General features: G+C 43.8%; 1 protein-coding gene across 1 annotated transcript in view; it reads right to left on the bottom strand.

Annotated features, from left to right (window-relative positions):
- Window positions 1-1,572: 1,572 nt before the first annotated feature.
- Window positions 1,573-15,172, bottom strand: part of BRINP1 (BMP/retinoic acid inducible neural specific 1) — a 94,237-nt gene continuing 80,637 nt past the window's right edge. Inside the window, exons 7-8 of the mRNA XM_030536024.1 lie at window positions 10,986-11,208; window positions 1,573-3,999 (exon numbers count right to left, since the gene is read on the bottom strand). Of these exons, the coding sequence (XP_030391884.1) occupies window positions 2,859-3,999; window positions 10,986-11,208 (1,364 nt within the window). The 3' untranslated portion in view covers window positions 1,573-2,858. The remainder of the gene's footprint in view (window positions 4,000-10,985; window positions 11,209-15,172) is intronic.

Raw genomic sequence — 15,172 nt, forward strand, 5'->3', positions numbered from 1 at the left:
TCATTTCACGATGCAATGACACCCTGCCATGTTGTGACATCATTCTGTGTTGATGCCAAAGATTCTACATGGTACTGATCTGGCATTGCATAATGATGCCATGTAATAACATCATGACTCATTAAAAAAGTTTTGGACACCAAGGGGGCGTCTATATTAGACTTTTTCCAAATAAAACTTCCCTTTTTTGCTACCCAGGGTCCAGCTTCAACAGTGGTAGCAATTCCTGATGTGCTGGGGTCATCGGTGACTGACATTTTAACCCGTGTTCTCTAAACTTGCTCAGAGCAGGTCTAGACCACAGTGATTGAAAACTCTGGTGGCTATCAGTGCCATGTCGAAGCTAAAGTTCCCACTTTGGTACCACCAGTTTCAGCCTAATGGAAATAAAACTATAGGGATCGAGCAGCTCATGAAGTCACTAGGAGATGTATGCATGCCCTAACTGTTCTGCAAACACAGGACAGGCTCTGGAAAATGAGTCTGCTGATGACCCTATGGATTTCTGGTTGAGTGGCAACTCCTCTTGCTATTGGTGACTAGACCTGGGTGAATAATTAGTAAGGAATAACTTTCTGATGAACTTCATTTCTTTTTCTGCTAGCAAATTTCACTCTTCCAGATTATTCACCAAATTGTACCAGTGAATCCTTCTTGGCCTGTAGGTTGTTCAAGAATAACATTTGGTATTTTAAATGTATTATTATTCCTTAACTTTCAACTACTTTGGTCGGTCGGGTAGATTACATGGTATGTCCCTGGTCCTTGACTGGATAGATGTAATTCCTAGAAACACAGTTTCTACTGCAAATACTCATAATTACAAATGTGAAATTTGCTTCTCATGAATACTCTCCAGTATTTGCTTAAAAGTGACTGTTTCCACGCATATTCCTGCCAGTGAACATGCTCACATTAGAAAGCAAACACAAGAGGTGTCACAAATGTAACTGATTCCCCATCATACACACAGCTTGGGCTGACTGCAGGATTCTACTCTTTCTTCTCTTGGTAGCAGCTCAGAGTATTTTGGGTATAGCCTCTCGCTAGCTAGTTTGTTTGTAGGTTTCTCTAAATGCGTGTATGGTTCTTTGAAGGTTAGCTAAGCCTCTTCCCTCCACTTTGGTGCACAGTAGAGATGAGCCTCAACCAAAACTTTGCAAACTGAACTCTGAGTCTGAACCCAGATTTAATTGTCCAACTTGATACCTGGTCCATGGACAACATTTTCAAAAACACCTACGTTACAAAATGTAACCCCATATCTTTGCTATGGGCCTGTCCAAAACCGTAGATCCAAACACGTATGAATTTCTGGGTTTGGGGTCCAAATCTGAACTTTTTTGAGCTGAAATATTAAACCACAGACCAGATCAGGACCCATGGTTTACGTTCAGGTCTTTCTCAAGGTCTCAGTTCCAGCTTGTACGAAGATACTGCTTTATTGCCTAAATTGACAGGTCAAGTAGCTGTATTTCTCCTATTACACCTCCTTATTTTTCAGTGATTCCTCACCAAAACCTGTTGAAATCAATCAAAAGAGTCCCCCTCACCCTGTCTTCAGAAGGTTGTGGATTGCACCTTAAATCTTCAATTATATGCTCTATGGGATTTTAGAAAAATAATAGAAATATATATTCCCAGTTCAAAACTTTACTCAGCTTAGTTACATTTTGATAATTCAACTTGTTTTACTTCTGTTTTGCTGTTGTGATTTTGGGAGATTGGTGTGTTCTGGTTTTTGGTTTTTTTTTGCAAATGTGGTCATTCTGATGAACTTTTGCAACAATCTGTCTCTTTCTTATGGGGCAAAGAGTTTAGTGTCTGCAGATGAAACCTGGATTTTGTCTGTAGAAAGAAAGGGGAACAAAAACAGGATTGTGTATGTATGTTTGAGTGTGTGTACATGTGTCTGTATAGTATATGTGAAAAAAACCTCAACTTGTATATTTTCCAAAGTGACTAATGATTTGGAGTGCCTCTGTTCTTTGGTGCTTGACTTGAGACACCTTACGTTTGTGTAGCTGCAGTTGTGAAGCTGGGGTAAATTTTCATAGTTCCATTGGCTCCAATGGAGCTATGACCATTTGGACCAGCTGGGGATCTGCCCCAGTAGAGGTCCTGGTCCTTCAAAGGGGCTGATTTTCAGAAAGTGCTGACCGTCGGCTCACTGGGAAGATGTTTCCAGTTGGGCACTGAAAGATGGAGACACCCTAAGTTCCTAGTCTCTTTGGAAAATGTAATCCTTCACTTCTCCTTGTGTGTGCAAGCCATGGATATTACTCTCAAAGGACTGCCATCACCTCCCTTCCAGAGACAAAGTTCATCACAGGAGGGGTGAATAATTAAACATCAGGCTGGTATAAATCTCAACAGAAGAAATATCTTTTATCTTTTGACCATTTACTCCCACTAGGAATAATGGCAGTTCTTTTACATTGATATATAATTCTTTGTTGGTTTGTTTGTTTGTCTTGGCACCTGCATAGCAGAAATCTTTACAATTCATTACCGAAATGTCCCTCCCCCCAGCTCTGATCCTCCCTCTGATTTATTTTTGCAGCACCTGAGTCCTAACAAGCAACACCCTCAAGGTCGAGAGAGAGTAAGATGTGACCCATTTATGATGGATTATAGAAATAACAAACATGCCTGACAGTTTTATACAGCTGCTAGAACGGGTTTAGTTTCCAACAAATGAAGAATTTCCTCTCCCCCCAACCTTTTTTTTTGTATATTAATTACATTTTACAAATTTTCTTTTCTTTTCTTTCCCCTTTCCTTGTTTCCTTTTTCTTTTCATTTTTTTTTATACAGCGAAAGGATCAGTTACTGATGTGTCCACAGAGGAGTCTGGGTTAGCAGAGTTTGGCTGTCATCTGGTCCGACTGTTTGAGGATCTCGGTGTTGTACAGATCTAGTGCATGGTTCACACGGATGATCTCGCTGTTGGTCAGTTTCAGGCGGTGCTTGAGCATACAAGAGAACAGATCCAGCTGCGGCTTACCCGGTGCCACAGGGGGGGCCAGTCTGTTGATTCGGTCCCGAATGTCCAGCATCAAGAGCATGACGGAGGACGAGGAATAGAACTGCCCACCTTGGGTATATGACTGGTTGACCTGCTGCACAGCACTGCGCAGCAAGTCGGCGTTAAAACGCAGGCTGTAGCCGTACACCTGCACGTCAGAGATCTTGATGTAGAACTGACGCTTGCTGGGGTCAGAAAGGTCCACGGGCCCTTGGCCAGTCTCATTGCGCAACAGGGAGGGCAGCCGAGTCCGGCTGCGTAGGTAGATGTGGACAGTCTCAAAAAAGGTTTTCCAACGGTTGCCCAGCAGCAAGGTCCAGTTGTAGCACTGGCTGTTCTGGAGGCGGATTTTCTCCCAGCGGGGGTAGCCGAACTCCCCAAAGGGCATGTTCCAGCCCTCAGAGTGGCTCCCGCTGAAGGGGTTGACGTAGACAAAGAACATAGGGTCCAGGCTGCTATTGCGCATCTGGCATATGCGCATGGAGATGCCGATCACCATGTGGATAAAGTCCATCCGGTTCTTGTTGCTCTTCAGGGTGAGGGACATGCGCTTGCGCCACCTGGGGTCGAAGAAGGTGTCCAGGCGGATCTCGTTGCTGATGAAGGTGGTGTGCACGTAGAGGCGCGAGTCCATTTTCTGCAGCAAATATTTCAGCTCCAGATCCTGGAAATCCAAGTCTGTCTCAAAGCTGATGAACTGCTCGCTGCGCTCCGAGTCCACGTTCTGCGGCTCGCAGCGGCCCCGGTACAGCTTGTAGCCCTTGTTGCACGAGCCGCAGAGGGAGATGTTGGCCATACTACACATGGCGCAGCTGTTGTTGCCCCCAATAATGCACGGGATGGGGCGCTGGCACAGGCTGGTGCTGCCGTGGCACACGCAGCTCCTTTGGCTCTCCAGAAAGGTCCCCCAGAACCCATTCTCGTTGCAGTAAAGCAGGGACTGAACCCGGGTAAGCCACTGTTGTATTGTCCTGCAAACAGGAAAACAAGAACTTTAGCCTCAAGGGTACAGATGGGCTCTTACGATTGAAGCTGGGCCCCTATTAAGGGTAAGGTGTGTATGTGAGGCAGGGTTTCAGAAGCTGCATGTTCTGGGGTCTGGCATTTGATACATCCTGTCCCAATCTCCTTCCAGGTTCTTCTCCTCCACTGGAGGATAAATGCCCTGTAAGAAATAGCTCTGGGGCAGATTCCCTATCCTGCATCACTCCCTTTGCACTGCACGGACCATGCAAAATTAAAACCAGCTGGCATCAATTTCTTCCTGGGGATTCATCAGTGCTGATGAGTCACTAGTGGGAGCGGAACTGACAAACATAGCAAGGGGTTGCAGGGAAAGGCCTCTTTGACTATCCCCAGCTGGTTCCTTGGGGAGCATTACCAACTGTTGCAGATTATACCAGCTTTTCTAGGCTGAGACTGGGCAGTGACTCAGGGCATCCTCCTACTCAGCCCTTGCTAGCCCTCTCTTCTTAAAAAAAAAAAAAAAAAAAAAAAAGCTCAGGATGTAATGAGCCAAACCCCTTTGGAACCTTGATCAGCTGATGGTGCACAGGTCAGTGAAGACAGAAAAGAAGCCAGAGGCTTGGGGGGGGGTGATAGTTCTGCTGTAATACCCTCATCCTTAAAGCACCCCACTATCTCAGTGCCTGACCCTATTACTCTATATTGTAGTAACCCCATATATGGCTTCTCCAACACCCCTTAATGTTGCCTTTCTGACTGGCCACCACTTACCTCCATGCAATATTTCCTTTCTAACCAGCCCTCCCCAGAACGCCCTGCGCAGCTGCCCCTCCCCCCTTGCTAATGAATACTTCAGTGTCTCCTCTGGGCAAAAAAGTTCTGGGTAGCGCTGTAGTGAGTGGACTGCCTAATGACAAATTAGGATTCAGTCTCTGCAGAACAGGAGGAGTGATTATGGACAGAGGCTCTCAGAGCAGGATTAGTGAAATTCATGGCACCTGCATAGCCTGACTGGCGAAGAATCATTAAGCTGTGAGCTGTATCAAAGAAAGCATTAAATGATACAGTAGCAAAGAACAGCAGGAGGACTCAAGGAAGAGAAGGGGGGGAGTGAGAGAGAAGGGTGGAGGAGACAGAGACATGGAAGGGAAGAAATAAATGAGGAAGAGGGAAGAGATGTGGAAAAGAATTGGAAGCAGAGATGGAAAGAGGGAGAGGTTAAGGGGAAGTGTGAAATAAAACAGAAGAGAGTAAAAAGCAAATGGAAAGAGAGAAACTGACAAAAGGAGAAAAAGAAGCAGTGGGGGTAAGAAAGGAGAACTGTGCAAAGGGAGGGAAAATAGAAAGAAATGGAGTGAAAGGCTCAAACTGAGAGGGACAGGGGAGCGAAATGAATTAACAGGAAAATGCTGAAGACTGAGAAGTGTGAAGCGACCATTAGCATGTGCCTCACTTGGCATGAAGCTGCCAAGGTCTCTCTCCCCCATAACAGCTCACCAGAACTGTCCTGCGAGTGGGAAAAGACAGAGAGAGGCTAGGGAACTTGGAAACAAGACACTGACGTCTATAAATGTCACTTTCTTGTCCGGACTGGAAAGTAAGACACTATGCTTGAGTCAGGGAAGGAGTCAGCATCCATGTCCCGCTTGTCCTGAAGTGCTCTAACCACTAGACCCCCTGACTGTAATGTGGACAGATCACCTTCCCCTCAAGGGAAGCACAATTCATTGCTTCTGCTGTACATGGCAATCTAAATATAAAACTGCAGCATTAGAGCAGGTGCATGGGAAATAAAACAACCCGCCCATCTGCCAATTTTTTTTTTTTTGTCGGCATGGAAGAAAGGCTCATTGATGAAGCACGAGGCTCCTGTAATGGAGCGCCCTGCTCAATGGCAACAATGGGAAACCACAGGTTGCCAGGCTCACAGCAGCTATTGTGTCTTAAAGATACATTCCAAGCTCCCACCTACCTTGCAATTTCCACCACAACAGTTACAGCAGAAGAGCCCTCTGGCAGCAAGATGAACTCAGGAATGAGTTACAGGGCTGGGGCTTGAAAGACAGGGGTTCACGTTTTGGCTCTGTCATATCATCTCTCTGCATCTCAGTTCCCTGTCTGTACAATGGGGATATTCCTCCCCCTAGGCTTTGGGAGAACACATTTATTACTCTTTGCAAGGGACCGGGGCCATATAGATGGAAAGCAGATGTGATTTGGTCCTAGCACTGAACTGTGTCCCTGCTTGGTGCTAGAGCTGCAGCAAGGCCCCAGGGAGTGACCCCTTTGGGAATAAGCAAAGAAAAGCAAATCCTGTCCAGGTTTTACACTGACCCCAGTGTACAGCTGACTTCACCAGCTCTGTGCTGCCTGGTGTAGGGAGCATTGCAGGATAGGGTACAGCTAAAGTATTCTTCTGCCCAGCAATTCTGTAAGCCACCTCCCCTCTGACCTTGCACTGGCCTCAGCATATATCTTGCTATGGAGACTCATTGGTGTGGTAGGAGCTGGGGACACATCCTGCAGTGAAATGGCACTGCCAGTGCCAGCCGCTCAGCCCCTCAGAGCAGGAAGAAATTTGCCCCCTGGAGAAGAAGCTGAAACCAGCCTCTTGGCAGGTTGGTAAAGAGTAACTGGCTGAGTGAATCTGAGCTGGCAATGAAGAGAAGAGCATTAACATGGAGATAGAGGCAAGGGGCTTCTGCTGAAGCTAAGTATCAATGACTCCCCAGCTCCTGTCATACCCACCATGCAGCACGAGCTATGAACACATGAGAGGCCAAAGGGCTGCACTGACATAGGAACAATGCCAGGGCGACAGGTGAGAATATCGTTTATGTAGTGGGTGTATGTATATAGGTAGGGTTCATTGCAAGTTGATTGGGTAGTTATGGGTGTTTGTAGAGTGAGTGTGTGTGCGCACGTGTATGTGCCAGCATACATTTCATACTATATCTGTGGGTTTTCTATATACATAAATACAAACACTGTACATAGACTTAAATAACCACCATACACTCTCTCATATGAATAATAGAGAAAAATACATATACTACACATGATTTAACAGCTACATATGCCTATACCTTAACATCACGGGCCAGTTTTAGCTCTGCTGTAAGCACAACTCTATTGATTTCCTTATGCCAAGGCTGAATTTGGCCTTTCATGTGCATCATGCACTCAGAGATTTCCTGTGCACATAAATATATGGCCTGATTCTCTGCTCCTTTACACTGGGTTTATATGGAGGTGACTCCACTGACTTAATGAACGTTACACTGATGTAAAGCTGGTGGAACAGACTGTGGATCAGGCCCTTTGTATCTAATTTTGTGCTCACTTATGCTGGTGTAAATCAGGAGAAACTCCAGATGTTAATATAATATATGGAGCTAGACTTATCTGAAAGGTCACGGAGTCCAGCCCCCTGTCTTCACTAGCAGGACCAAGTACTGATTTTTGCCCTAGATCCCTAAGTGGCCCCCTCAAGGATTGAACTCACAACCATGGGTTTAGCAGGCCTATGTTCAGGCCACTGAGCTATCCTTCCCCCCACTGAAGTCAATGGAATTAGATTACTATCAAACCACTCTAGTGAGTGCAAGCGACTAAGAGGGGCAGGAGGTTGGTTGTGTGTGACCAGGCACATTTCAGAAGATGATCTACACGGATATTCGTCTGGGCTACAAATGGCTCAGTGCAATGAAGAGACAAATTTATAGCTCACCCCCCTCCCACACACCAGATAAACAGAAATAAGCCAGAATAGTAAGAGTTGACCTGATGGGAATTAAAGAAATATAACAGGCCTGTTCTCCACACAATGGCAATTACAGAATCAGATCATTATGTCCTAGTCCAGCCTCGATGCTGGTTGGATTGTACAAATGCAGACTGCCCTTCTTCCCACCCACTCGTTTGCTGAACATCCCGTTCAAGAGGAGGCCGTGAAGAACAGGAAAGGTGGCTCAGCCAAGATCTGGAAACTAGCAATTTTCCTCTTCCCCAAATCAGCATTGTGAAGTGGTGATGGGAAGGTAGCAGAGGATGGTACAGTGTTTTCTGTGTCTCAGTGCTACTGAGATGCAAGCAGGACAGGGGAAAAAATACCATCTGCTGATGGCTGCACTAAATAGACAAATAAATAAAATAAGAAGCAAAACCCAGAGCATGCCTAGGGACAAGCTATAAGCATGAAAGAAAGAGGTGCAATGAGAAAGAGATTGGATAGATGTAGAAACAATCAAGAAAGACCGACACCATCTGAAAGCAAATGGTATGGTAAACCAGTATGTTTTGGATGGGTGTCTCTTGCTCCCTCCTCCCCCCAAAAAGGTTATAAGTAGGGGTTAAACTCACTCCAAAGTTCATTTCGTTGGGCAAGGCTGAAGGACAGGCTTAGGGGAAATGTGAAGGAAAATGAGATGTTCATCTGGATGGTAGCTATGTGTGCTAGTTAAAATGTGAAATGAAACATTTAATTACACATTTGTGTCAACAGCTTTTTGTTGTCAGATTCAAACAATCGCTCTGTAACACTGTGAACACTAAGCACATTGTGCTGGCACATTAGAACCCGAAAATGAGATGGACAATAAACTGTCCAGTCTAGCGTTTGCTCTTCAAGCCCTGTAAAATGCAAGCCACACACAACATGCATGGTGAAGGCTCCATTAGCTCTTTACATTTCGGTCAGTTCTCTCTATTTGTGTCACCAGGCTGCAGCTGAGACCAGTGGATGACCCATCACCAGAGATAAAAGGAGCTGCAGGCAGAGTGGTCTCTTTGAGGGATCTTTGACTTTGGAATGATTCTCTCCCTTCCCTCTGGTTTAAAAGAGTTCAGATTTGTTGATCTTCTGAACTCACTCCAAAGTTCATTTCGTTGGGCAAGGCTGAAGGGCAGGCTTGGGGGAAATGTGAAGGGAAATGAGATGTTCATCAGGATGGTAGCTATGTGTGCTAGTTAAAATGTGAATTGAAACATTTAATTACACATTTGTGTCAACAGTTCATTGAAAAATAAAGGGGACGGGGGATTTTAATATTTTTGTGAATCAGCCCCCTATTTCTCATCAAGTCATGATAGCTTGATGCTGTAGTGAAGTGAAAGTGTGTGCTACTATTTTCTTTCTTAAAGATTGTGAAACGTATTCATAGCTAATGACAATAAGGCTAGAGGCCGGGCGAGATGGTCTTCTGTGCGTATTCTTTATTAACTCTAAAGTTTTAAAATAAATATGTGTGCCCATTAAGTTTTCAAATTCAAATAAATGACTACATGCTTTAATATAGGCTACAAGAATTAAGGAGTCATTTCTTTTTTAAAACCTATGAACTTGATATGGACAATGTGCTTTTAAGAAAAAGCAAATCAATGCAAATCTTTCTTTCTTTCTTTCTTTCTTTCTTTCTTTCTTTCTTTCTTTCTTTCTTTCTTTCTTTCTTTCTTTCTCCACTACTGACAAAGGTCATAGTAGTATCATTCCAATTACAAAAATCTATACCCTCTCTTTTTCATGGAAACACTTCCTCTTCTTTTTCCTGGAGGGCAGTGAATGGCAATTCTATTTCTCTTTCCTTTAGGTTGCTATTGAATACATAATGTACTTTTCTATTATGCTTTTGTGCACGAGAGAGAGAAAGAGAGAGAGACGTGCTATTAATATAACCCCTCCATCCTTTCAAAGCCAGTGGCATGAATGATAAGCATCTGTCTCTATATAATATATGCAATTAGAAGATGAGACTGTTTCCTAGCCCTGCTAAAAAGAACACTGAAATACATACCACTATCTCCATATCTGTCTGCCGAGCCAGTCCCCCAACTTACTACAAATGCGGAATGACACATAAGACTGGAAATGATAATATGCCTGGTGGTGTTGACTTAAACAAATCAAACACATCAGTCAGTTAAAAACTCAGCTGCCAGCATCTATTTCATCCTCCCTTACCCAGCTTTTATAGTGCTTGTTGGAGGCTCCCTTTCTGCCTGGCTGGCTTTTTCAAATAGAAGCGAAATGCTAACGACATATTTATATAAAGCTTTGTACCAGCGCGGTTGGCTGCATATTGGCTAGGTGCTGTTTTCTGCTTTTGGTGGTGGTGATGATGCATGATTCAAAGATAATATACGAATGTCTATGTTACTTCTGCATATGCAAGGTTCGTTTGTAATGACTTAGCCAACCATCTAGATGGATCAGTTTGAAAATGGTCTCCAGAAGAAAAAAAAAATCCTTTAACCTTGAACTATCCCTGGACTCCTCATTGGGATATTGTCCACCTGCACAAAAGTCCTCTGTGATTAAAGAGGCCTTAAGAACCTGGAAGCATGATATTGACTGTATATGGCTAAGTGAAAGCTCAGAATGCTCATTGCCCTATGGATAAAATGGATACAAGAGCCTCTAGTTAGCCAATTAATTATCTCTCGAAATAGAACAGACAGCTGATCAAGCTGATGAAAAAAAGCAGTTCATCTACAAATGCTAACTTGGCCCATCCGCTCCCAGAGAGGCTTGGAAGAGGAGATACCAGAGCTCATTATTTCCAGGGTTTCAAACGACACTCCTCAGTTCCAGACAAGAGCTAAGATAGGGTAAGAAATGTTCATTAAAACCATGGAGATAGAACTCCAAAAATGGTGGGAGACAGCTGTGAATCCTGCCACCCGGAAAGGCTGTGAGGAGTCAGCAATTACTATATAATATCTACAGCTGCTATAGCTGTGACAGGACACCCATTTCCTCAGTAACTCTGAGCATGTCTCTCCTTCTTTCACGCTCTCAGTTGTAGCTATGTCACCAGGGCCTGAAGCACTCCAGGTCCACAGTTTTCTCTGCATTGCTCTGAGCTTCATAAAAGAAGAAAGAGGCACCAAGTTTTTTAAAAAAATAAAGCAAAACAACTCCCCCGCCTCATGCTTCTCACTGAGACCATCAGCATGGACCTGCCATGGATGCAGGAGGTGGGCGTGTAAGTACCTTTCTTTAGGCAGCTGGTGGTTAGGGTTGTGCTGGCACCGGACACTGAGACCAAAGAGTTTGCGGGCAGTGCGCTGGATCTTCTGCCGCTGGGCTTCCATGGAGCTCTGCAGAAGTTTGTATCGGGTCTGAAGATCCCAGTCATTGCCCCAGTGCTGGTGGATGCTCCCGATGGTCAGGAAGTGGTTGTTAGGTAGCCTTTTCATGAAGGATTTAAACTCATCTGGGAACACACAACAAAAGTGACAGGCTTTGAATGATTCGTGCATTACTGAGGGCACAAGGCCTAATACTAGCTATTGAAGCAATAACAGTCAAGGAGCAGTAGGGCATTAATGACCAGCTGAAAGAAGCTGATGAGCATTAATCCCCAGGTTGGTCATTATTCTTCAGGAAGCACCCTAATTCTGTGGCTGTCATTGCTATTGTAAGGGCGGATTTATAGCCAATGCATGTAATGGGTGAGATATTTCCCATTTATACTTGCAGCAGCAGGACATAGATGGAGAATTAATACTCCAGGGCCTGGCATCTTAACCTGGGCAGGTCACCAAAGGCATCAGGGGGTTGGTAGATGGGAAGGGTGTTCCAGCAAGGCCCTAGTTATATGGGATCGGGGATTCCACTAGGAAAAATGTAGATATTAGAGTTGTTTAAAAATGTATTCCAGTGAAAAATGTTCCATTTTAAAATGGCCTTTCTTTCAAATTCGGAAATTTTCATGAACAAATTTGATTTGTTTGAAATTTTCCATTTTTTGCCTCACCACACCAGAAAATTAAAAACATCATCAATTTTTTTCTGGCTTTCAGTTTATTGTTTTCATGTCCTCCCCCTTTCCTTTCTCTCTTTCGATGGCAAAATAAATTTTAAAAAAAGGGGAGGAGAGGGAGAAAAAAAGCAGAAAGTGAAAAATCCAAGAAGCAAACATTTTCTAAACCAAAATGTTTCTATAGAGATTTTCCTGAAATTTTTCAAATAACTGAAAAATTGTTCCCTTTTGGACCAGTGGTATGAAAATTCCTTATAAATGATCAATTTTTTTTTAACTACACATTTCCTATTGTTCAACCTCTAACTCAAATCTAGCAGCCTAATAGAGAAAGTCTATGTATTAGCCAAATAGGTAGTTAGGGAGGTAGACAGATATTCATCACCATACAATCTGAGCACCTAATAAAAAAAATAATTACTATCAACACACTATAAAGACCATAGGACATCTGGTTTCCTACATTCTTTCCCAAAGGCAGCTGGGACATTTTCTTTTTTTAGTCATCTGAATCCACTCGATTTATAATGTGGCATTCAGTCCCTTTCTCCTCCTCCCCCTAAAATGACTCCCTCCCATTCCCCTGTCCTCTGAAACTATCATCATGTATAATTGCTTCTGTGGACCACACTGATTATACCTAGTACCTTTTAGCAATAAAAGCTCTGCATTTGCTTCCCACCCCTTACAAAGCAATTTCCTCCAAAGCCTGTTTGTGTGAAAGGCCGAGCTCTTTTCTCTCTGATGATGGACGTGCCGTGATTTTGTAGAGACTAGGGGTTGAAATTTGAGTTCATTGTGTGTATTTTGATACCAGCAGAACAAGTCTGGAGAAAAACAAAGCCAGCAAAATAAAAGCTGCAGGGTATTGGTTCAAAAAGCTAAGGTTGACTTTAAGAAAACCAGTTTCTTAGTAAATATTTGTATATATTAAAATGGCACCTAGAAACTCCAGCTAGGGCCAGTACCCCCATTGTGCCAGGCACTGAACACACATGATAGGAAGACCCTGCTCCAAACAGTTTGCATTCAAAGTAGTAGAGCTGGTTGAAATTTTTTCCTCCTTCCCCCCGCAGAAAATTTTCCACAATATACCACAGTCTTCCCTTTTGAGTCACCCAGTGTATCATGGGAGTTCCGCAACTCTGGTTCATCCTGGGAGATGATATCTGGCTGGGGAGCCCAGCCTACAAAGGAGAATGGAGACATAAGGTACCTGAACTACAGCTCCCATGAGGCACCATGGTAATATTTCCAAATAATTTTATTTCGATTTCAGCCAAAATTTTTGAGGTTTTCAGGTGTTCAGTCTTTCAATGAAAAGTTGGAATTTTCCAGGGAAAGCAGACACCGTTAAATGCCACCGCTCCCTCCCCACATTTACTGAAAACTCAATTTTTCTTCCAAAACAGATTTGAAGGGAAATTGTCCAGCTCTACTAATTAGATAAGACAGAAATAGGCTGTGTTATTATGCCCATTTTGCAGATAGGAAACTAAGGCACACAGTAATTATGGGGCATACTCTCAACTGGTATAAATCAGCATGGTTTCATTGGCTTTAAAGAAACCACACTAGTTTTCACCAGCTGAGGATCTGCCCTCATATGACTTTGTGAGATCACAAAGAGTGTCTGTGGAAGAAGGAAGAACTGATGTTAGATTTTCTGAGTTGCACTCCACTGCCATTAGCTGATGTGCATCTTAAATTCACAGTTACACCCCTGTTCCCATTTTGGTTAAGAAGGCCTAAGAGATAATATTGGAGATTTTCATCTAAATGGTTTTCCATGGATGAAGAGTAACTAAATAAGGAAGTTTTATTAACGCAGTGAAGTAAAATGCTAATTAAACCTTAGATTTAATGGCACTTTTCATTTCAAGGAATACTTTATATGGAATGTAACAAACTGATGACTGAAATGTATCAATTTGATGTACAAAGTACAAATAGGTGTCACTTCAGCCATCATTGAAAAGCATCCACCTCTGGGAAGGAACATGGCAGCAGTGTAAGTATGCACTGCAACACAACATGAAGTGAGAAACCCTCTAGTCAAATGAGACCGCAAGAGGAATTTAGAGAGGCAGAATATAGTTAACTCTGATGACGCTGGCCAGTTTTAACACCTCTACACTTGCAAAATAAGCCTGGGGTCTTTAATGGCAACAATGTTTAGGATGTGGGATTCTGATTCTCCTCTTAACAATTTAAATCAGGAGCAGCTCCATTTAAGTCACTAGGTCAGCACCTCAGGAAACGTAAATTGGCATCGCTCCATTGACCATGCTGATTTGCACTAGCTGAGGATCTGGCTCAATGGTTCCTGGGGTGTAAAATCGGTGTGGGAACAGAACCACTTGGAGCAACAGTGAATGCACTTTCCAGGCACTGAAATATGACAAGCCTTTGGCAGATCATTTGAGGTCCTCTGTAGAGCACCCAAGTTAGACCATCAAGGGGTCAGGAGCCTACAAAACAAGGAGTAACAAAGGACTGGCTGAGAAGCGTGGCTGTGATGCTGTGAAGGCTCCCCCAGGGAGGTTTTCATTAAAAGCATTTTATCCAAGGCCTCGCGCCATTTCCTCATTGGACAAAGGAACATTTGTCAATTCAAAGCCTGAATAGAGTAGTTACGATTTAAACACCAAATGGCACGAAACACTATTAATTTCAAACCCACCGCACGGCTGGCCAAAAGCCAAATGGGCTCTGAATTTGCTTTGGATGCATGTCGTATCACACGACTCCAAAAGGAAAGCCCCTGGGAGGTCAGCCCCTTCCTGACAACTTGCATTCCCACTCCGGAGGCAGGTATAATTTGGCTGCTGTAGTGTGGGGAGGAGGGGATTAGCCAGCACTTCATGGATTAATTCCCACTTCAGAAGGGGTGTGTCCAGGCAGGAGCCATAACTCCACCCCTCTAGGGCTCAGGTGACTGCTGGGTGGAGCATTTATTGTACCTTCCCCACAGGTGTAACAAGGGCCAATGCTCCTGCATCTCACCTAGAGCCCCTGAAAGCATTATGCTTTATGAAAGCTTATTAATGGGCCCGATTCAGATCTATGTTACGCTAGCATCACGCAGACAAAACCCCAATAAAGCCAGCAGACTAAACCACATGAAAATCAGGAACTTCAGGTCACCAGACACCAGCACTCAGATAGAGCTTCCCACACCCCGCATCTCCCCACAGCACATCTCTATCACAAAGGGGCTTAATCTGCCCTGTGATATTTTCACATGAGCTGCCAGTACACCGCTAAGGAGTGTGTAATTCTGGGAGAGCTAAAGGTACGTTCTGCACCATTTACATTCTGCTGATCTATAACAAAGCTAAATATCGCTCCTGTTTAATGATGAAATAGATTTTTGGAATGCTAGCAGGGCTGATAGGGAATTTTCCATCAAAAA

The sequence above is a fragment of the Gopherus evgoodei genome, chromosome 16, assembly GCF_007399415.2.
Source record: "Gopherus evgoodei ecotype Sinaloan lineage chromosome 16, rGopEvg1_v1.p, whole genome shotgun sequence".
Taxonomy (NCBI): Eukaryota; Metazoa; Chordata; order Testudines; family Testudinidae; genus Gopherus; species Gopherus evgoodei.